This window comes from Bufo gargarizans, chromosome 10 (assembly GCF_014858855.1).
Source record: "Bufo gargarizans isolate SCDJY-AF-19 chromosome 10, ASM1485885v1, whole genome shotgun sequence".
Classification (NCBI taxonomy): domain Eukaryota; kingdom Metazoa; phylum Chordata; class Amphibia; order Anura; family Bufonidae; genus Bufo; species Bufo gargarizans.
The window spans coordinates 86,363,222-86,386,291 of NC_058089.1; the positions used below are offsets into that span (position 1 = coordinate 86,363,222).

Here is a 23,070-nt window from a genome sequence, read left to right on the forward strand (position 1 = left end):
GACCTCAAAATTGATACTTTGGGGTTTCATAAGCTGTAAGCCAGAATCATCCAAGTAACAGCAAATAAAGGCTTGAAATATCTCGCGTTGCATGCAATGAGTCTCATGTGTTAGTTTCACCTTTTAAGTTGCATTACTGAAATAAGTAAACTTTGCACAATATTCAAATTTTTCAAGTTTCACCTGTATGTGTGAATACCAACATCTGCAATATCTGTCCTGGACTTTTTTATCCCCAGTACTAAATCAGAGTTCTGTCCGAGTGAAGACAGCAGTGAATGTTCTGCAATATCCCAGCGGGTGAGCTGAAGTACCCACTCCCTGTCTAGGCACCCAGAACATTTCCTCTGTAGTGAGAATGTGCACGACAAGGAACATCTCTGGACTGGTAGCTGGGTGCAACCAGCTTAGGAAAAGCACAAGCGAGAGAGCCATGTACAGAGCTGCCGGCAGTTAGTCACATAAGCAGGAACGCAGCAGCGGTAGGCCCAATTGCTTTTTTTCACTGTGGAATTTTGGCACAGACGCCCATGCTGAAATTCCGTCATTGGCCGCGTCATTTCTGCCTCCTATTCTTTTCAATGAAAGAAAGTGGGACAGTGGTTTAAAGCCACAACTGTCCCAAGAAGGGATGGGATCTTCAGTGCCTGCTCCCACTGAAAAGTTTGGAGGGCAGAATCAACACGGCCGCTGGAGGAATTTCGGCGCAGGTGTTCTGCGGGAAGCCCATAATTCTGCGGGAAGAAAACGCAATAAGACACAAATAGTAAGGAAGGGACTGGGATAGTGATAAGAGGTAGGTTGAAAGCCATAGTCGTCTTCGGCGCTCAGCAGGATGCTGACAATGGACTCCCCTTAGCCACACTCAGAGCATTGATTTACACCCGGTTTTCTAGTAATAAGAGTCACATTTCCCTAATAAAGTATGTTACAAAATGTTTAATATCACTGTCCATACACTATATTAAAAAAAATTAATTGAAACAGCGACATTAGTTCTAGATTCATCAGATGTTTCTGTGGTAGGAATGAGTTGGAAAGAAATCGACAGGATTTGTTACAAGAACCTGCAGGTTATTAACAACTCAGCATAGTCATTAACAGTCGCTCCATTTTTAGTGTGCAAGTCTATGCATTTTTTTAAGGTTCTTTTGGCATTTTTAAAATGTTGTTGTACCTTCACAACGGGATGACCACCAGTAGAAGCTTTCACAGCTCCACGACTACCTTCGGTTTCATAGTGTGCTCGATGATGGGTCTTTGGCTGTACTTCCACCTTCAGTTCACACTGCCCATAATGGCTGGGTAAGGGCCAGTCTAATGGGGGCAGAGATGAAGTCCTGCGGAAGAGAGTGGTTTCCTAGTAAAGCCATCTGTTCACAAATGAAAAAAGCATCTACGCCATATATTATGTGTACAGCTCAAGAGAAGTTCTAACGCGTCAAAGTCGGAAAGGAGAAAAAGAAATAGAACACCAAGGAGAATTTTTAAAGGGTACTGAAAAGTATACAATACTATTCACAGCCCAAAATGGTACATGTAAAATGATACCTTCTTCAGAACAAAAGTCAGGGAAGAAGAAAGAAAAAAAAAAAGAAAAAACTTGCATTTCTTTCTAGAGTATTGCGAATTAAAAAAATAATCCACCATAGTTTTTTCCCCATTCTATCCAAAATAAAATGTAATCAGCAATTCATATATAATCCAAAATAAAAACAGCACACACACCATGAAAAATAAAAAAGTTATAGCTCTTGAAATATGAAGAAATAAAACATTTTCCCATGAAATGGGCTTTTTAAAAGGGAAACGGTAATAAAAACGTATACATAGGTAAAGTCAGTGTACATACAGCAATATCCATTTGTACTTACCGAAATATAGGAGTGTGTCCAGACTTTGGTTTATTCCATGTAAAATGTGAAGGAACAGACAAAAACTGATCATTAGACGAGTCCTTCTTGAGCAGATGGGGAGAACCTGCATTATCCTCTGTAGGCGTCTCACGGGTTGGTGATAAATTACCTTGATCCTCAGCACAAACATCAACGTTTCCTAGCAATGTGGCACTTTGGTCTTCAGAGGTTTTTCTCGTTTTTAAGGGTACAGCAGTCTCCTGGAAGCACTGGGATGGAGAAGCACTAGGAGCAGAATATGACAAACCAATCCAGGTATCCTCTGTGACACTTCTCCTGGGTGAATGACTGGGAGATGGTGTAGGGGAGTGATGAGGGGAAGCAGGGCTTTGATAGCAGATATCTGCACTGGAGTGTCGTCTCTTGCCACAAGGAGAGGTAGGCCTGGATGAAGGCCTAGACGTGGGTCGTGGGCTTAGCCAATTCTCATCAGTAATGCTAGTTCTGGGAGAGTGGCATGGGGACTGTCTGGGAGACAGAGATGCACCATAGCCCAACTGCCATGTTTCATCCCCTGGAAACCCTCTGGGAGAACAGCTAGGTGATGCTAATGGAGAACCCAAAGTGAATCGTGCCGCAGCCTCATTGAGCTCTGAATCCACATCATCATAGATGTGTGAAATAGATTCACAAGATGAAGCATCTGAGAACCAGCTCCTGGAGGAAATGCTGCTACCAGGGCTTGGACTTAATGATGGCTCCCTATAAGACGGCTCAAGATGGAGGTAGAGGTGGTCACGGGATGGTCTTTCATTGTATTCACTTTCTGAGCAATTGTTGTGGAGTTCCTCTGCAGTTTCAGCGTCTTGCTGGCAGTTAGGAGATATTGATGTAATCTGAATGCTGGGACATTCAAATGGCTTTGGACCTCCAGTCTGACTGTACTTAAAATTCTGCATTTCATTGGTGCCATAAGGTTTATAACCTTGGAAGCAGGAAGAAGGAGAGCGCGTGGAGCAGTGATGTTGAGGTCCATGCTGAGAGATGGAAATAGGCTGGTTCACTGCTGATAAAGGCTGGTCTACATTGAAGATAAAAAATGATGCACTGTCATCAGACTGAAGATCTGAAATAAAAGGAAAGAGTATATTTTATCACCATATTCACTTAAATATCCAAAACTGGATTTAGGAGAGAAGCATATCAGGACAAGCAGAAGGCACCATAAATAACCATGCAAACAGATCATACATAAAATGGACCAGACTAAGGGCAGCCACGAGCATCGGATAAGCATCAGCCAAAACCAGTGCAATCACTGCATCGTTACTATGACCCACCGTGGTTTCTGCGCTAGCTGAGGAATAGCATCAATTTGCTGATAAAATGCATACGATTTTAGCCGTGCATTTCTTGGCCACACAGAAAAAAACATGGTGTAACAGACAGCGACAAGCAATCGATATGGGCAGCTCTGACGGGGGATTCCATTTTATAACATATTCATAAAATAGAGAAACATGCAATTTAGGCCAATACAAGGATTTAAAATACTTCCCACGTGCATTCTATTACACCAGTACAGCAGATGGTTGGGTATGTATTAGGTCAATACACAGGACACATCCACGTGCCAACGAAACAGGAGCGATTCCCGAATACTGAAACTAAAAGGCCAATACAGACCACTGACTTCCGACTGTATATGTGTATAACGTATGCAAACTGAAGGCCGACATCTGTGGGAAACTTGCTCTGCTGTGTAGGGTTTATTTAGTTGGTTTCATGTGCGGTCACTGAAAAGTTGTTTTTCCAGTCAATATAACTTCAGTTCAGCTCAAGACAGAGACCGATCATCGATTTACAATTTTAAAGTGTAACCAAACTTAAACTTTATTTAAACCTAAAAATTCCATTTTTGGAATAGGCTTTAATTTTTTTTCTACTTTTCTTAGCAAAACAGAAGCCTGAATTTCAGCTCTTTAGATTCCTTACTCCTGTACTCTGCTGTGTATACAAGTATGGATTCACTGAGGTCGCACTGAGCGTTGTACAGGCAGGATCTCCAAAGCTCATGGCTGACCTAGATGGCAGAGCGGGCACAGGCAGAGGAACCATGTGCCATGGAGAATCTGCCCTGCTAATAGCCCGTACCGATGTGCTATGCAGGCTATTACCTGGACTAAAAGGTCTATGGCTTCATCTACATAACAATCGTTCTCCAGACGGTTGTCCAATCAACGTCTATCTAATATGTAAAACCTTTAGGCCTGGTTCCCACTTGAGCGCATTTGATAAGTGCGTTTTTGGGGGGTATTACAGCGTTTTTGGAAATGGGAAACGCGCGTTCTTGCGATTGACCACAGAGGCGTCCAATGAAAAACAGAGGTGTTTATGTACAGAACGCGCGACAATACTCCCCAAAGAAGCTCCTGTACTTCTTGGGGCGTAGGGAGTTTTACAGCGCGTTCGTACACGCTGTAAAACACGCAGGTGTGAACCAGGCCTTAGAACTGCTGCTATGAGAGGGCTCAGACAGATATTTAACCTTTGCACACCTCAACAGTGTCCTGAATAAACAACTCGGCATGTCACGTACGTCACTAAAACGTGGCGGTAACTACGTCACCTCTAAACCCAGAGAGAAGACGTCATCGGCGCAGGCGCACTGAGGAAGTGCTGAGGAAGCGAGCGTCCTTCTCTCAGAGCACCTGCGCCGAATGAGGTGCAGGCGGGGGATTTGAATTGCAGACAGGGCCAGTCGGAGGAGGAGAGCGCTCCCTGGCCCTGTCAATCAGCAGGAGGATGCGGCGGCTACCAGCAAGTAACCGCCCTACTTGCTGGTAGAGAGGTAATTTACATATTATAATTGTGCCGTTTTTAAAGAAACTAGCCAACAGAAAAGGGTAAGAGCCCTATATATTGAAAAATCGCAGTATAAGGATTTTAATTACCCTAAAAAAAATAAAAATATGACTTTTGGGGGGGGGGGGGGGGGGGGTCACAGAAGCCCTTTAACTCTGCATTGTAAAAGGGTGGAATGCCTAATGAATATCCGTACGCAGACGTCCTGGTGCACAGAATTCATTGTGGATATTTCATTTTTGGATCTATATTTGTATTTAAAAAGTCCTGACACAAGAGGCGAACATATCCATAGGTCCCCATAAAACCATCGTATGCAAAAGATATCCTTTTTGTAACATAAGGAATAGAATAGTCAACGATCATATACAATACAATGGTCTCCCATAAAGAACCTATACCCATGTTATAGGAGTCAATGGGCGACGTACATACATCGGAGCAAAGTTTGAGAAATGTTGCAAAATTTGTGTAACTAGTAACTTGGTTACTACAAATCCTCCACCATAGTAACACAGTAGTTGCTCATTCAACCTAACGGAAAAAATAACAATCGCACAGTTAACCACCTGCGCACTGGATGGACTCCATCTTGCAACTTTCGAAAATAATTTACTCGTTTCAAGGTTTTAGTTTTAAGGTCCAGAAAGAGTGGTTTTTTTAGTTTTTTTTTAAATCAAGAAAAGATTTTGTAATGCCCTTTCCCTCTGTCACAGTCTGACACCAGTGATATTAGCACACATCGTATACTCCTTGGCTATACATACCTCACTGGCCCAAAGAATAAAAGTAACACGCTTTTTATGCTGCACGGTGAACGTTGTATACTTAAAGTGCAAAAAACATATCCATAAATTACACATAAATGGAAAGTTGCGATTCCATATACGGTGAAATGCTGGGCATTGCGTGATCTCTCCAAGGTGGGATGTCAAATATAAAAGAACCCTTTTGATTAAAATAATGTTCTTAGCGAGACTCCTGATAGTACGGGCTTGGTTCTCGCGAAATGCTCCAAGTATGAATACATGGCTAAATCTTGTTAACATGATTCAGGCTACTTTCACACTGGCGTTTTGGTTTCTGTTTGTGAGATCCGTTCAGGGCTCTCACAAGCGGTCCAAAATGGATCCGTTTTGCCCTAATGCATTCTGAGCGGATCCTTTTCCATTCAGAATGCATCAGTTTGCCTCCGATCAGTCACCATCCCGCTTTGGAGGCTGCCTGCAGCGTTTTGGTGTTCGTCTGAAGAAACTGAGCCAAACTGATCCATTCTGATACACAATGTAAGTCAATGGGGACGGATCTGTTTTCTACGACACAATCTGGCACCACAGAAAACTGATCTGTCCTCCATTGGACTTTCAACGGTGTTCAAGACGAATCCGCCTTGGCTATGTTAAAGATAATACAAACGGATTGTGAACATGAGTGTGAAAGTAGCCTTAAGCCCCATTTACACTTCCGCAATTGGAACGGAATTGCGGACCCATTCATTTCTATGGGGCCGCACAATGTGCTGCCCAGCCACAGAATTGCTGACCCTCACTTCCGGGTCCGCAATTACGTTTCCAAAAAAAAATAGAACATGTCCCATTCTTGTCCGCAATTAGTGCCAGCGATGTGCGGTCCTCAAAATGCAGAACGCACATTGCCGGTGTCCTTGTTTTGCGGATCCACGGATCCACAAAACAAGCTGCGGACGTGTGAATGGAGCCTAAGAGATAGGTAAATATCTTACATAAGCAAAGAAATACTGAGGCTAAATGGACTAGAATCTGGGGAGAATTAAAGTTTTTGTGTTTTCCTGCCTGTAATGTAATTGCTTGAATTTTCCCCAAAAAATGTATAATAAAAAAAATAAATGGACCAATTCAAGTCAACGGGTCTGCACAAAAAAAAAAAAAAAAAAAAGCGACGGCCCATTAAAAGCATTAATATTTTGCAGTTTCGCAAAAGGTATACGGTCGTGTGCGCAGCCTAGTATCTGTTTGAGAACATAGCAAGCGCTGCTCTCAACGCGCGCCATGTTCCCTCAGCAGCACCGCTGCCACCAATGGACTGATAGCAGGGAGGAGGGGAGGGACTGTGGCCACTGCGCAACTAATGGATATAATTAACACATTAATTTAAGTGTAGGCAGCGTGTGCCGGCAGCAGTATCACATACCCTGCACCCGCCCTCTGATATGCCGGTATGTGCCGTACCTGAGGGGTTAATTGCCGGGGATCATAGTGCCATGTCAGAGGGCGGGTGCTGGGTATGCGATACTGCTGCCGGCACCCGCTGCCTACACTCAAATTAATGTGTTAATTATAGTCATTGGATGCTCAGTGCACCCCCCCCCCCTCCATTGTTACAATCATTGGTGGCAGTGGCCACCACAGGATCCCCTCCTTGGTGGTGCAGTGGTAGCTTCTGATCGGAGCCCCAGCAGTGTAATCGCGGGGCTCCGATTGGCTAATAGATCTCTATTAGGGTGAAGAGGACAAGGGATAAAAAGATATAGAGGAAGCAGATTGTGAGGGGGGGATGCACAGAGAGCGGTCTGTGTAGAAGGGAGGGGATGCACAGACACAGAGAGCGGTCTGTGTAGAAGGGAGGGGATGCACAGAGAGCGGTCTGTGTAGAAGGGAGGGGATGCACAGAGAGCGGTCTGTGTAGAAGGGAGGGGATGCACAGAGAGCGGTCTGTGTAGAAGGGAGGGGATGCACAGAGAGCGGTCTGTGTAGAAGGGAGGGGATGCACAGAGAGCGGTCTGTGTAGAAGGGAGGGATGCACAGAGAGCGGTCTGTGTAGAAGGGAGGGATGCACAGAGAGCGGTCTGTGTAGAAGGGAGGGATGCACAGAGAGCGGTCTGTGTAGAAGGGAGGGATGCACAGAGAGCGGTCTGTGTAGAAGGGAGGGATGCACAGAGAGCGGTCTGTGTAGAAGGGAGGGATGCACAGAGAGCGGTCTGTGTAGAAGGGAGGGATGCACAGAGAGCGGTCTGTGTAGAAGGGAGGGATGCACAGAGAGCGGTCTGTGTAGAAGGGAGGGATGCACAGAGAGCGGTCTGTGTAGAAGGGAGGGATGCACAGAGAGCGGTCTGTGTAGAAGGGAGGGATGCACAGAGAGCGGTCTGTGTAGAAGGGAGGGATGCACAGAGAGCGGTCTGTGTAGAAGGGAGGGATGCACAGAGAGCGGTCTGTGTAGAAGGGAGGGATGCACAGAGAGCGGTCTGTGTAGAAGGGAGGGATGCACAGAGAGCGGTCTGTGTAGAAGGGAGGGATGCACAGAGAGTTGTCTGTGTAGAAGGGAGGGATGCACAGAGAGTTGGCTGTGTAGAAGGGAGGGATGCACAGAGAGTTGGCTGTGTAGAGGGAGGGGATGCACAGAGAGCGGTCTGTGTAGAGGGAGGGGATGCACAGAGAGCGGTTTGTGTAGAGGGAGGGGATGCACAGAGAGTTGGCTGTGTAGAGGGGGGGATGCACAGAGAGTTGGCTGTGTAGAGGGGGGGATGCACAGAGAGTTGGCTGTGTAGAGGGGGGGATGCACAGAGAGTTGGCTGTGTAGAGGGGGGGGGGGGGGCGATGTATGGAGAGCGCTGATGCCTGCTGATGTGGTCACTGGTTGCAGTGGCGCTTCTCAAGTGATTTGCCTTTTAAGGAGTGCAGTGGGGATAGTTTATTTTAACCCATTCTGTGTCACATATAGAAGAACATCGGTTTGAAACCCCCTTAAAAAAAAAAAAAAAAACTCCTTAAAGGGTTTGTATACACTAATTTCTGATACTGGCAGGACCTTAATTGGTGATCATACTTCCCTGATCCCCAGTGCTGGGTCCCGACTTTTCTCCCCAGCCTCCGTTGCTTGTCTTGAGTCCCTTCATGAAAACATCCTGTTTGACGCTGTTACAGCCAATAACTGATCACTGCTTCCTTTACGTTATGTTAAATGGATCATATGATGCACAGGGAAGCAGATCACCACTGTTGCCAGTAATTGGCTGCAGCGGCATCAAGATTAAAGTTTTCATGGAGAAGCCCAAGGCAAGCAGCGGAGGCCTGGAAGCGAATGAGCCAAGGCCCAGCACCTAGGGATCAAGGAAGGCCGGTAAGCAATTTGAATCTGGCTAGTCTGAGGTCATAGAACTGAGTGCACAACCCCTCAAGAGCATCAAGATTGATGGGGTTAGAAGAACGAATAAAAAGGAGAGACAAACGGGCAACTACACAAGGTAAGTTTTTTTTTTTTTTTTTTATTATACCATAATTACATGCATTTTAAAATTTGGCGACTACATTTTTCAGGTTAGGAGCCAATGGCTGCTTGATATATTTTTTAGTCTGGGGCCCTGATACACACATATAAAGACCCCAAAAAGTGAACAATCCTGCCCCAAGAATACCATAAAAATCGATAATCACAGCACTGTGATGAAGAAGGTTTGGAGAATAAATAAAGCATAAAATAACAAATTGTGATTAGAACATTCACACGTGTACAGCTAGCCAGTGCTCACAAAGATGCTGCGATAGACACAAGACACCTTTTTCACTAAGCAATAGCACAAGTCTATAAAAATACAATTAACACAACATCCTTCATGCAACTTTGCATTGGTTATTTGAAGCAGATATTGCATGCAAATTCCAATTTGGCAACATACATACAACCCGGGCAGACCCCCAACACGTAAAATAAGTAATTCATACCTACCACACATGCCTAGGTCTACACAGACATGTCTTCATAAATTCGTCAAAACTGCAGGAATGCAAAATAGATTTTTTTTTTTTTAAATGAGTCATAGAACCCAAAGCAACCGCAGAACCAAATCAAACGGATCCTAGAATGCCCTCAACACTGCAAACACCACCCAGTACTTTATACTAAAAGGGGTATCCAGAGCCAAGTAGTACTATGCAATGAACAGAGTTTCAATTGATTATTGCAATATATAGTATATGAAAGAAGTATCCGATAGATCAATCTTGACATAAACACAGTTTTACACAATAACTTTTTTTCTTCACGCTGTGGAGGTCACTGTTATGGGGGTGGGGCCCCGTGGAGGTCACTGTTATGGGGGTGGGGCCCCGTGGAGGTCACTGTTATGGGGGTGGGGCCCCGTGGAGGTCACTGTTATGGGGGTGGGGCCCCGTGGAGGTCACTGTTATGGGGGTGGGGCCCCGTGGAGGTCACTGTTATGGGGGTGGGGCCCCGTGGAGGTCACTGTTATGGGGAAAAAACTCTGGATATCTTAACCACACACACATTACATGACGTAGATGAAATATACATGTGCAATGCCGGGTCATTCTGCTATACATTATATTCTGCTCCCTTGTAGTGCCCCCTGCTGTTTCACCTGTGGAGGAAACTGTGGTCCCCCTTTTCACCTCCACCGTGGATGTGGTCAGAACTGACCTCCCCCTGAAACATGCGCAGAAAAGGTAGATTCAGGCGTTTGCATATGCACCAGGGAGGAATAGTTCTGGCCATGTCCACAACGAAAGTGACATCTTGACCATAAGGGTCCATTCACACGTGCGCAATTTCGTTCCGCATTTTGCTGCCCGGATCCGGAATTGCTGATCCGCACTTCCGGGTCTGCAATTCCATTCCCGCAAAACACACACGGACGTGTGAATGGAAACTAACCCCGGCCAGAAACCGGGTGAAGTATCTGACGGCAGCAGAAGCTGGATTTTCAGAAGGGTAGCGTTATGCGATTGGGTTCCCGGAAGGCCAATCCAAGAAGCTTTGGAAGTGTAAGCATATCCTACAGGAGTCAAATGTGTAATTAAAATGGGTTTTCAGGACCTGCTGGGTCCCCAAAAACCCTTCAAATGGACACTTCCATCAAACTATTTTCTCACATATTAACAGCCTATATGTAAATATTGTATTAAATATATTTTTTTTATTTTACAAAAAGCAGGTGGATGATTTTCTAGATGTAATTTTTTGAAGTCACTACATGTCTCCTACTTCCTGTCTTGGCTCTTTAACTTCCTCTTTGTTTGGACTATTATCACAGCAGATAGCATCACTTGACATTATCACTCCGACCAGAGAGGGAAAGGCGATGAGGGACTCAATTAGAACATTACACTGGTAAGAGCAGTGCTCTTCTGTGGGCATCTTTATCTAGGCCTAAAGAGAACAATAGAGCTGTCATATGGTATCCTAATCCTACTAATCTAATATTTTAACAACAGATAACATCTTTCCCTCGCAACAGCAGTAAACTAAATAATAGATCACTTAGGCTACTTTCACACTAGCGCCTTGGCTTTCAGTTTGTGCGATCCGTTCAGGGCTTTCACAAGAGGTTCAAAACGGACCAGTTTTGCCGTAATGCATTCTGAATGGAAAAGGATCCGCTCAGAATGCATCAGTTTGCCTCTGTTCCATCTCCATTCCGCTTTGGTGTCCGTCTGATGAAACTGATCCGTTTTTTATGACACAATCTGGCACGACAGAAAACAGATCCGTCCCCCATTGACTTTCAATGGTGTTCAAGACGGATTGGCCAAGTTACAGATAATACAAACGGATCCGTTCTGAATGGATGCAGACGGTTATATTACCTGAACGGATCCGTCCATGACAACGCGAGTGTGAAAGTAGCCTTATCCGTTTAAGAGTTGTATCTCTGTGCTGACTGCTACAGAAAAAAATATTTTGAATTTCATTTTTAATAGTATAGTATTGCCGATATGAAGAAGAAAAACTGCCCAAAAAAAAAAAAAAAAAAAAAAAAGTATATGCAGCTTTTGTCTGGCTGAATTCTGACATATAGGTCTTAAAGGGACACTGACAGGCCCAATTAGCATATTTAGGTATATATACGTCAGTACAGGTCTTATAAAGTCTATTCAAATCATCAAAGTATCCCCCCTGTCCACCTTATAAATACCGAAATATAAAGTTATATAACCTGCTTGTCCGGTCACCAATCTGCCCAAGGGGCGGTGTTTCATCACAAAATGCGCCCAGCCAGCCGCTCCCAACTGCCGTTCTGAAGCCCCGCCCAGCTCATCAATATTCACTTCGCTGGGCGGCGGCTACAACTCTCCGGACTCAAGTGCTGCAGCCTCTGCTTTATGCGCATGCGCCAGGCACTTGAGTCGGGAGAATTGTAGCCGCCGCCCAGCGAATTGATGGGCGGCACCTGAATATCGCTTCCGGAAGCTAGGATCACATGGGGCGCCCTACCTCGTGAGATTTCCCTACCATCAGACTTCCTGTCGCATTAGCGATGACGTCGGGCGGCGTGCCTTACGTTTCACCATCTGCGCATGCCCAAAAGGACACGCTACTGAAAATCTCACGGCTGAATTGAGCAGCACAGCGGGAACCTGCGCATGCGTCGGGGAGCCGAGGTAGGGAAAAATCACGGGTCAGTGCGCAAGCGCGGTTAACTTATTAAAATCCACACGATATACGCGCCTGCGCAATGTGGTGGTAGGGAAAAATTACATCCCAGTGCGCAAGCGCCGAGGGTAAGTATGACTATCCATGCCAAAAGCACTTTTAACCCTTTGCAGGAGCTATTCTCATATTGGTTCTTGATTGATTGTCCTCATATATAGGTTCTATTATATAGGGGGGCTGTCTGCACAGTATATTTGGGGGTCTGTCTGCACAGTATATTTGGGGGTCTGCCTGCACAGTCCGGCCCGCGTCCACTTCCTGTAGGTGGAACGCAGGCGTGGAGCGCACAGGCTTACGGTCCGCCTATTCCTTGCTACTGCCCATGCGCCTGACTCGGCAGTGGAACGCATCGACAGAATATGCGTTTCACACAGTTCTTCTCCGCTGTACATGGTAAATGCATATAGCGGAGGGTCTGAAACTGTACCAGCGCTGGGATCCTAAAAATGAGTACTCCCTCCCTGTGGTCATGAGGGATTGACAAACATAAGGGACAGGGAATCACTCTATTTACATTTCCATAGCTTTCCATAGCTGGGCGACGGCTACAACTCTCCGGACTTAAGTGCTGCAGCCTCTGCTGTCGGGAGAGTTGTAGCTGCCGCCCAGCGAAGTGAATATTGATGAGCTGGGCGGGGCTTCAGAACGGCAGTTGGGAGCGGCTGGCTGGGGGCATTTTGTGATGAAACGCCGCCCCTTGGGCAGATTGGTGACCGGACAAGCAGGTTATATAACTTTATATTTCGGTATTTATAAGGTGGACAGGGGGGATACTTAGATCATTTTAATAGACTTTATAAGACCTGTACTGACGTATATATACCTAAATATGCTAATTGGGCCTGTCAGTGTCCCTTTAAAGTGGCCAGATCTCTGCCGATCCCCATTATAGGCATTTTCTCGGCTATGCTAGATTCAGAGAACTACGGCAACCTGTTCTCTGCTGGAACAGCCTGCCGGGTGTCTCTAAAGCTGGTGTGAAACTAGCAAAAATTAGACAATAGAAAATAAGAAAAGCTATTTCACAATCTGGCCTACAAATGATCAAGTCTCCCAAATGTAGTTATAGTGTATATGCCTACAGATGCAAATCTGATGTAGGAAAAAATATCAACCGAGGCATCTGTGTTTCTCAGAGGAAGAGGGCTCTGTCACCAAACTGCCCCGTAATTAAAAAAATATATAAAAATAAAATAAAAATAGATAGATATCTAGCTATATCAGCACTCAAAGATAATAAAATATCAAAAAATGTATTCACCCATGTGGAACAAAATAGCAGCAGCGGCGTTTCGGCTCTTTAGATGAGACGAAACGTCGCTGCTGCCATTTACATTTTTTGATATTTTATTATCTTGGAGTGCTGTCCATTATTATATATATATATATATATATATATATATATATATATATATATATATATAAAATCCAGAAAAAGGACGGCACTCCGGTCTAGAATAAGTGAATTAGTCTTTAATCAACCTTGCGGTACAACGTTTCGGCTCCAATACTGAGCCTTTCTCAAGCACCTGCTTGAGAAAGGCTCAGTATTGGAGCCGAAACGTTGTACCGCAAGGTTGATTAAAGACTAATTCACTTATTCTAGACCGGAGTGCCGTCCTTTTTCTGGATTCATTGATTGGGGTAAGAGGTAGATTCCCCTGGAACGTGCACCCATTTTTTTCCATCTTTGCAGTCAGTGCCGCCATTTTTCATTACATATATATACCATACTAATACGGTGTTGGACCCCCCTTTTGCCTTCAGAACTGCTCAGGTAGCCCGTGGCATTTAAACGATGGCCAATTGGCACTAAGGGGCCTAAAGTGTGCCCAGAAAACATCCCCCACACCATTACACTACCGCCACCAGCCTGCACAGTGGTAACAAGGCATGATGGATACATGTTCTCCTTCTGTTTACGCCAAATTCGGACTCTACCATTTGAATGTCTCAACAGAAATTGAGACTCATCAGACCAGGCAACATTTTTCCAGTCTTCAACAGCCCAATTTTGGTGAGCTCGTGCAAATTGTAGCCTCTTTTTCCTATTTGTAGTGGAGATGAGTGGTACCCGGTGGGGTCTTCTGCTGTTGTAGCCCACCTTTCTTTCCCATTCTGACATTCAGTTTGGAGTTCAGGAGATTGTCTTGACCAGGACCACAACCCTACATGCATTGAAGCAACTGCCCCAGGACATAGCACCCATCCAGTTTTCATATTCTATTTTTCGGTGCTGCCAATTTTTTCCTTTTTCTATATATTTATTTTAAAGTTTCAGCCTGCTCTCCAGCTGTTGTGAAATTAAAACTTCAGGCATGGCAGACCAGTCCCACAGCTTTCATGTCAAGCAGGCACTTGATGTCTCCCAACAGCTGGAGAGTCACAGGTTGCAGGGCGCTGGTGTAAATATAAGGCGCACCCATTGCTATTTTTTGCATCCACGCTGGCACACACTTTGGGCTTGTTGACAATGCTTCATACTAAAATAAGAGTGTGACATCTATAAATCACTAGAGAAACGTCTAGCAGGAATAACAGAGGACTGGCACAATATAGCGTTATAAGAAAAGATGTACCAGAATGATAACTGGGAATGCAAGTAGTGGTTACAGCAGGCAATTCAGGAGAGGTGGAAGGTCCTCTTTAAAGGGGGTGTCCAGTCCTTTTATATTGACGGCCTGTCCTCAGGAAAGGCCACCAGTGTTTGATTGTCAGGGGTCCGATGCCTCACATGTCCACCAGTTGTTCAGGAATAGCATTGGCATTACACAGCATGTGGACGTAGCTTGTAACCTCAGCGCTGCTCCCACTGACGTGAAAGGAGACAGAGTTGTAGTAACCAGCTCTGTCCACTACACAGTAGACAGAGTTGTGGTAGTTCCGTCATCATGATCGGCGGGGGTGGGGGGTGGGATGGTCTATCAATGCAAAAGGAGAAGACAACCTAGAATTAAGTTAACATGTACTTTTTTCTATTCCCCTCCCCAACAAAAATAACAAAAGATTATGAATAAATGATGTGTCCAAAAATAGCGCCATTCAAAAACATAACTTGACAAAAAAAAATTATGTTCTGTCCAAACGTTAGGGGTCTTGGAAGTATAGAAATCCTTGGTCATCAATATCAGATCGTTGGGGGTCCGACACCCAGCACCCCGCCGATCAGCTGTGTGAAGGGAAGGCATGCAAAGGCACGTCTCTCTTCCCGCTTGCCAGAGACAGGAGACAACACACACGTACGCCTTCTCTTTATTACAGCTGATGGTGGGGTGCCGGGTTTTGGAACCCAAACGATCTGATATTGATGACCTATTCTGAGGATAAGTCATTAATATTAAAAGCCCTGAGAACCCCTTTAAGTAACAAACATGCCTGCTCATTGAGGGGTTTTCCTATCAGTCTAACGCCGTCGATCAACGATCGGTCTCGCCGATCAGCCGTTTGATGAGCGCAGTGCTGTGTTCTCTTCACTGGTTACCTGCTCAGCCGTCCTATTCACTTCAATGGACGGAGTGTAACTACAATTGCTCTGTACTATTCAAGTGAATGGGACGGAGGAGCTGGCACGTCGTCTCCCACACACTGCACACATATAGAAGAGGAGATATTGCCCTTATCCACCTCAGAAGCAGCAGCATGGAAGACACTACACAAACAATTTACCTGTGAACTCAGCACTGGGGTGAGAGAAACTTACTAAAGCTTTCTGAAGTCTCCCTATATGTACGTGCCTCTGTCTCCCTCCAGCAGCTCACTTCTCCCCACCCCCCTCCATAGACTTCTATGGGAAGCATGTAACCTGACCTCTTAGTTAGCTCATAATCTCACCTCTCAAGACAGATTTTTAGATGTGAATTGTGGGTGAATGATCAGTTCTAGAGGGGTAGAGCAAAAGTGGTGGTGAATGGAAAGAGGCATTTTTCTCTAATAAGATATATCACAAAACGTCTTACATTTGCTTTAACTATTTGAATTGTGCAAACTGTGTACAAATACAATAATGAGATAGGGAAAGGGGACAAAGTGTATACATAACTACCTTCACCTTAACAAATCAAAACTGCTCAGTTAACTGATAATGTGTACAAAGGTTAATAAGCAACAGCTCAATAAAATTAATCCAATAAAACACGTCGCTACACAATATGTCAACAAGGCAGTTTTTACTCTAACTAAAATGATAATATAAACTCTGAAAGTTATAATAGTGTAGATATGGCATACCAGTTAGCGTATGTTCCGACGTATTCCAGTGGCAGATGCGTGGTGACCGCCTCCCAACTACGCCAAGAAAAGACATGACCTTTCTGAGTACAGTGACCGGATGGTCACCGCTAGAAGCCATGTCGCATGTCTGTTCGCGGTTTAGGTCCACTTGGCTTAAAGTGGCTGTCCACCGAGGACACTAACTTAAAACGGACACTTCGGAATAAGGGTATTTTCTAAAACTGAATATTCATAGAAAGGGGCGCCCCCCCCCCCCCCCCCCTTCGGCAGTCCCATTGAAAATTAAATACTAAATATTGCCCTTCTGTAGCAGCCAACAGAAATGAGAAGACCTCCGACATAGACAGGTAATGCACTGTCACTTTACTGCTGCTGAGAGGGGAAGAGGTTATCTGAAAAGTAATCCTCATTATAATAGAAGGTGTAAAATTTGAATAATATGACAGCTCTATTGTTCTCTTGAAAGGCCTACCTAAAGATGCCCACAGAAATGCACTGCATTGGCTAAGTGTAACGTGTGAGGCTCCGACAGAAAAAGTCCAAACAAAAAGGAAGTTAAAGAGCCAGGATCGGAAGTAGAATACATAGTGTGACTTCAAAAAATTGTATCCAGAAAACCATAAACCCTTGATATTAATGGCCTATCGTTAGGATAGGTCAATATCTGGCCGATGGGGTCTGACTCCTGGCACCCCCGCTGCCCCTTCAAACAGCTGATCAGCAGGGGTGCCAAGAGTCGGACCTCCACCGATCAGCTCTTGATGACCTATCCTGAAGATAGATCATCAATATATGAATCCTGGAAATGTCCTTTAAATTACATTGGGGACTGACCAGCAGCATAGATTACACTATACTGCGGGCTGCCTGTAACATTTACAGGAAACGATGGGGGAAGATTTATCAAAACCGGCACTTTCCGACTGACCCACAGAAGAACAAGTGAATTCTCTGGTGGGCCCCTGAGCAAGGTGGGCACCTAGTCCCCCATCCCCTGCACAAGTGGCATGGTAGATTGAATCCCCTGCATACCGATCTTAACCAGTTTATGTTTATGTGTGTATAATATATATATATATATATATATATATATATATATATATATATATAAAAATGCAGAAGGTTATTTAACAAACTACCCAGTTAATTAGTATAAATGCATCAAGGGGGCCAAGGTGACTCGGCTAGCCAGTACTCGCTGCAAGGACCCCAGGGGTCGAGTCGAGGGGGAACGGCGTTCCTACACTTTTTTCATGGCAGGAACGCCGTTCCCTTTCATCAGTGTGCGGCGGCAGGGCAGGCACTGAGATGAGCGCTTCCTTCCATTGTGGAAGCGCTCATCTCCATGGTGATCTGTTTCTGTTTTGGGGGCACTATCTGGTAGAAGTATTTCCAGGGGGACTGTTTCTGTAGTATAGTATTGGGGTGGCAGGAAAGGGTGTTCAGAAGATGTGAAGATGATGGAAATGTGGGAAACTAATGTCTGTTTGTCAATCTCTGCAGAGACGGGAGATGGCTGAAGAATCATCATGGCGGTCTGGTCTGAATGGAGAAGATGAGGAAAGAGAACGTCTACAACAAAGGTGACATCACTGGATGCAAGAGGTATGGGGCGCTATGTAGGAAAGGAGATGCTCCGGCTCCTTCCCCTGCCATTTGCAGAAGGAGGATTCAGAGCTGGGTGAGGACGGCCAAGGGGGGCAGCAGGCCACGGGCGGGTGGCAGATGGTTAATTTTGCAGTTGTTTGTGTAAACTGGCACTTTACAATAAATGTTGCACTGAATTTTCAGCGAAATATATATATTCTTTTTTGGGGGGGGGGGGGGGGGGGGTTGCAGTGGATCTTGGGTGAGTTCCCACACTTTTTTTCCCAGGACTTGACCCCTGAAGGACCCCCATAATCCATCATCTTTAGGGTCTTGCTGCTGCCTGCCGCTGGGTGCCCAGACAGTATCTGCAAGTAGCTGTACACAGGGCTACCAGAATGAATTTTACTGGTGGGCCCCAGGCACCCCAGTCCAAGATAGTTTGCGACTATTTTAGTCACCTGATTACGGAGTGTGATGACAAGGAATTTAAAACTTATAAAAGTAAAGCTACTCAGATAAGAGAAAACCCTTATTCTGAGGGGCATAAGGCGGGCGCATACTGGATTCTGTAATACAGCTACAAGCCCTGGCCCGACCGCGGGTCTAATGACCCAGACAAGCAGCATCACATGAATTAGACCTGGAGTTGGGCCAGGCCATCAAACCTGTGACTAGGCCGTAATACGAACCAAAAATGCAGCCCCCAGCATGAGGCGACAGGCAGATAGTTCAATGGGTGCCAGACACCTGTCCGACATCATTTGGAGGCGCCCCGCAGCCCAGTAAGAGGGTTATAATAAGTGCCTAAGAAGAGGTTCTGAGCACCTCTTCTAAAGTATTTATTTCAACTCCGGAGAGGACAGCACCACCTGCCCAAAGTGGATTTATAGCATACACATGGGTCGCCTGTAGAGGTGTTATTGCGCCTCGTCTTTAACCCTCTCTCTGCCATGGGTTTCTGGACATCTTACACTTCTGACAAATACAAATAAAGCCCGAATTATGAGAGCTAGCCAGGTACTGGGACTGGCGAGGAACCCGCAGGGTATTCAGGTTATTTTACTTCAAGCTGAGCCTTTTGGGCTTCAAATTCAAGGGTCTGCAAACCCCCTTTAAGCTGTCAAGCTGTCCATACACTTTAATACATATGTCTGTTTGGCCGACAGTTATTCCTCCCAACCTTTACCCCATAAAAAAACACACACACACACACACACACACACACACACACAGCTTCTGAATGTGGAGAGGGTGGTCATCACATGTCCGACACCTCTGGCAGTACGTTATCTCTGCCGAGAGCATGTTGAAACCCAACAGGCAGATCAATCATTGCCTGACCTCTGCCATCCGAGGAAAGTCAGCACACCCCATACACATGACGTGGCTGAACAGTAAACTTTTGTCGGCAATCTAATGTGTATGGCCATCTTCAGGCGCCACAAATGGTAGAGGCTATACAGAAAGAGTTGCCTAGATTTTCATAACATACTGCTGCAGTATTTTCCTGGCAAAATGTCAGTATTCATGTCTGAGACCCCCAACAGACCCCATTATAGTGAATAGATCTGTCGGGCGATGGTAGTATCCAGCACAGAGGTCGCACTGCATTTTTTCTGGAAGAGTAAAAATACTCTTTATACAATTTAAGAAGTATTTTTAGCCAAGAAATAGCCAGAAATTCGCTGCAAGTCATATATATAATAAACGAGCACATGGAGGAAGTGGCCCACAGCCCAAGACCGCATACCCCGCCAGGCGCCACCCGGTGAGAATCTCGCGCCGCTGTAGGACTCTTCCTCCTCACTTAAGAGCAGTGTGCCGACTGGTCCGGCTGCCCTCGCCGTTCACAGCGCTCACTCTGCTGAAGAAAGGCAGGGAAAAGTCTAAGGCGTATTGCTACACTTAGACTTTTTTAAGGAGTAAAATCAACTGAACACGCGTCTATGACGCTTGTACAGGCGTTATTGTGACCTCTGATCCAGCATATGTGAATCCGGCAATTCTGGCATTTCTGTTTCTATGCAGGAACATAATACCAGAATTTAAAAAGCTGATTGGAACCCATCACCAGTACTACGCTGCCCTTACTGATCAACGACACACTCGCTGATTGCAGCGGTGTGTCACTTCTGAGCTGGCAATGAGCACATTTATAGTACCGACACGCCGTACCCCGCACCGCAGAGATACAGGAGTCCGATGAAGACCACAGTCCTCGCCTGCGGACTATGAGTGATAGTTTTCATACCTATGCACAGCAGGAAAGAAACCTATCATAGTCTGAAGGCGGGGAGGGTGTGGGCAGTGAGCTTTATCGGACTCCTCTACCTCTGCGCTGCAGGGATTTGGCACGTCAGTACCATTTAAGGACTGCCAGTTCAGAAGTGACAGACCGCTCAAATCAGTGAGTGTGTCACTTCTCAGTGGGGGCCGCATAGTACAGGTGACAGGCTCCCTTTAAGCAGAAAAGAAAACCACCATTCGTGTATGGGTGGCCACTTCTCAGAAGTAGAGCTGCTGCCAGATAAAAGAATGCTAGATTTGATAATGACATAGGACAGGTTCCCATATAGTCTTCTTGCCTGTGTCAAACAAGATGGAGAGGCTGCGGTTTGCAGAAGAAGCAGGAAGCACAAGAGTGCATAGGTTGGCCTGGGCCAGATGATTTGTACATGGATTAGTCTGCGTTCACATGGCCGTGTGAAGTCTGTGAAATGTGGTCCATGTGGCGGCCATATTTCCCAGACCGAACGTGGCTTATGTGTGCTGCACTCACTGCATCACAGTGCTCTATAAGACCTCATATACACGACAGTATTTTTTCACGGTCCGCAAAACGGGGTTCGGTTGTTCCGTGATCCGTGTCCGTTTTTTCTTCAGTGCGTCTTCCTTGATTTTTGGAGGATCACCAGACATAAAGGAAAGTAAAAAAAAAAGTCATTTTGGTGTCCGCATGGCCGTGCGGAGCCAAACGGATCTGTCCTGACTTACAATGCAAGTCAATGGGGACGGACCCGTTTGACTTGACACAATATGGTGCAATTGCAAACGGATCCGTCCCCCATTGACTTTCAATGTAAAGTCAGGAGTCCCTGTCTGAGTTTTCTCCAAGCCGATGGTATATTTTTAATTAAAAGCGTCCCCATCAGCATGGGAACGCCTCTATGTTAGAATATACCATCGGATTTGAGTTACATCGTGAAAACTCAGAACCGACAGTATATTCTAACACAGAGGCATTCCCATAGTGATGGGGACGCTTCAAGTTAGAATATACTAAGAACTGTGTACATGACTGCCCCCTGCTGCCTGGCAGCACCCGATCTCTTACTGGGGGCTGTAATCCGCACAATTAACCCCTCAGGTGCCACACCTGAGGGGTTAATTGTGCGTATCATAGCCCCCTGTAAGAGATCAGGTGCTGCCCTCCCCAGTTTTAAATTCATTGACGGCCAGTGCGGCCTCGCCTCCCCTCCCTCCCCTGTAGTAAATTCATTGGTGGCCAGTGCGGCCCCCCCCCCCTAATTAAAATCACCCCCCCCATCATTAGTGGCAGCGGAGAGTTCTGATCGGAGTCCCAGTTTAAATCGCTGGGGCTCCGATGGGTTACCATGGCAGCCAGGACGCTACTGCAGTCCTGGCTGCCATGGTTACTTAGCAATTTTTAGAAGCATTGCTTATAGCACAGACCTGTCACTTACCAGTAGGAGGAGCGACCAGCCGGCCGGCCACAAACAGCGCAGGTAAGTATAATGCTTCTAAAATTGCTAAGTAACTATGGCAGCCAGGACTGCAGTAGTGTCCTGGTTGTCATGGTAACCGATCGAAGCCCCAGTGATTAAACTGGGACTCCGATCGGAACTCTCCGCTGCCAGCTGCCACCAATGATGGGGGGGGGGGGGGGGCACCAATGAATTTAATACAGGGGAGGGAGGGAGGGGTGGCCGCATTGGCCACCAATGAATTTAATACAGGGGAGGGAGGGAGAGGGGGGCCACACTGGCCACCAATGAATTTAATACTGGGGAGGGATGGGGGTCTGCCCCCTGCTGCCTGGCAGTACCCGATCTCTTACAGGGGGCTATGATACGCACAATTAACCCCTCAGGTGCGGCACCTGAGGGGTTGATTGTGCGGATCACAGCCCCCTGTAAGAGATCGGGTACTGCCAGGCAGCAGGGGGCAGTTATCCACAGTTCTTAGTATATTCTAACTTGAAGCGTCCCCATCACCATGGGAACGCCTCTGTGTTAGAATATACTGTCTGATCTGAGTTTTCACGATGTGAAAACTCAGATCTGAAAAGCTGTTATGCAGACGGATCTGCGGATCCGTCTGTGCGAAAGTAGGCTACGGACACTGATGAGAATCTTGTGTGCCTCAGTGTTTTTTCATGGACCCATTGACTTAAATGGGTCTGCGAACCGTTGTGCGTCACAAAAATAGGACAGGTCTTATTTTTTTGACGGACAGGAAACACGGATCATGGACGCAGTTGACAAACGGTGCATTTTCCGAGTTTTCAACGGACCCATTGAAAGTCAATGGGTCCGCAGAAAATCACGGAAAACGGAACAACGGACACTGATGCACACAACTAGGGATCGACCGATTATCGGTTTTACCGATATTATCGGCCGATATTGAGGATTTTAACTTATCAGTATCAGCATTATTTTGCCGATATTCCGATAGTTTATAGGGAACACAGATCGCGCTGCTGACAGCGCTCTCCGTGTTCCCTCTGCAGCACAGGGGAGAAGGAAGCAGTGTCTCCTCCCGCTGTGCTGCTGCCGCCGCTGCCACCAATGGGATGACAAGGAACAAGAGGAGGGGAGGAGCTATGGCCACTGCGCCACCAATGAAAATAAATCTCATTCATTCATATACAGGTGGCGGGAGCTGGCTGCAGAATCACATAGCCGGCTCCCGACCTCTATGAGCAATAGCTGCGATCTACGGTAGTTAACCCCTTAGGTGCCGCGGATCGCAGCTACCGTTCATGGAGGTCGGGAGCCGGCTATGTGATTCTGCAGCCAGCTCCCGCCTCCTGTATATGCATGAATGAGATTTATTTTCATTGGTGGCGCAGTGCGCCCGC

General features: G+C 46.0%; 1 protein-coding gene across 7 annotated transcripts in view; it reads right to left on the reverse strand.

Moving 5' to 3' along the window:
• Positions 1-23,070, reverse strand: part of NFATC3 (nuclear factor of activated T cells 3) — a 154,907-nt gene that overhangs the window by 105,646 nt on the left and 26,191 nt on the right. For 4 of the 7 annotated variants that reach the window (XM_044269856.1, XM_044269858.1, XM_044269857.1 and 1 more), the window contains exons 2-4: positions 9,423-9,470; positions 1,875-2,982; positions 1,178-1,340 (exon numbers count right to left, since the gene is read on the reverse strand). In XM_044269856.1, the coding sequence (XP_044125791.1) occupies positions 1,178-1,340; positions 1,875-2,982; positions 9,423-9,429 (1,278 nt within the window). In that variant the 5' untranslated portion in view covers positions 9,430-9,470. Of the gene's footprint in view, positions 1-1,177; positions 1,341-1,874; positions 2,983-9,418; positions 9,471-23,070 lie in introns of all 7 variants that reach the window. The other 3 variants (XM_044269853.1, XM_044269854.1, XM_044269860.1) reach the window with 2 other exon arrangements.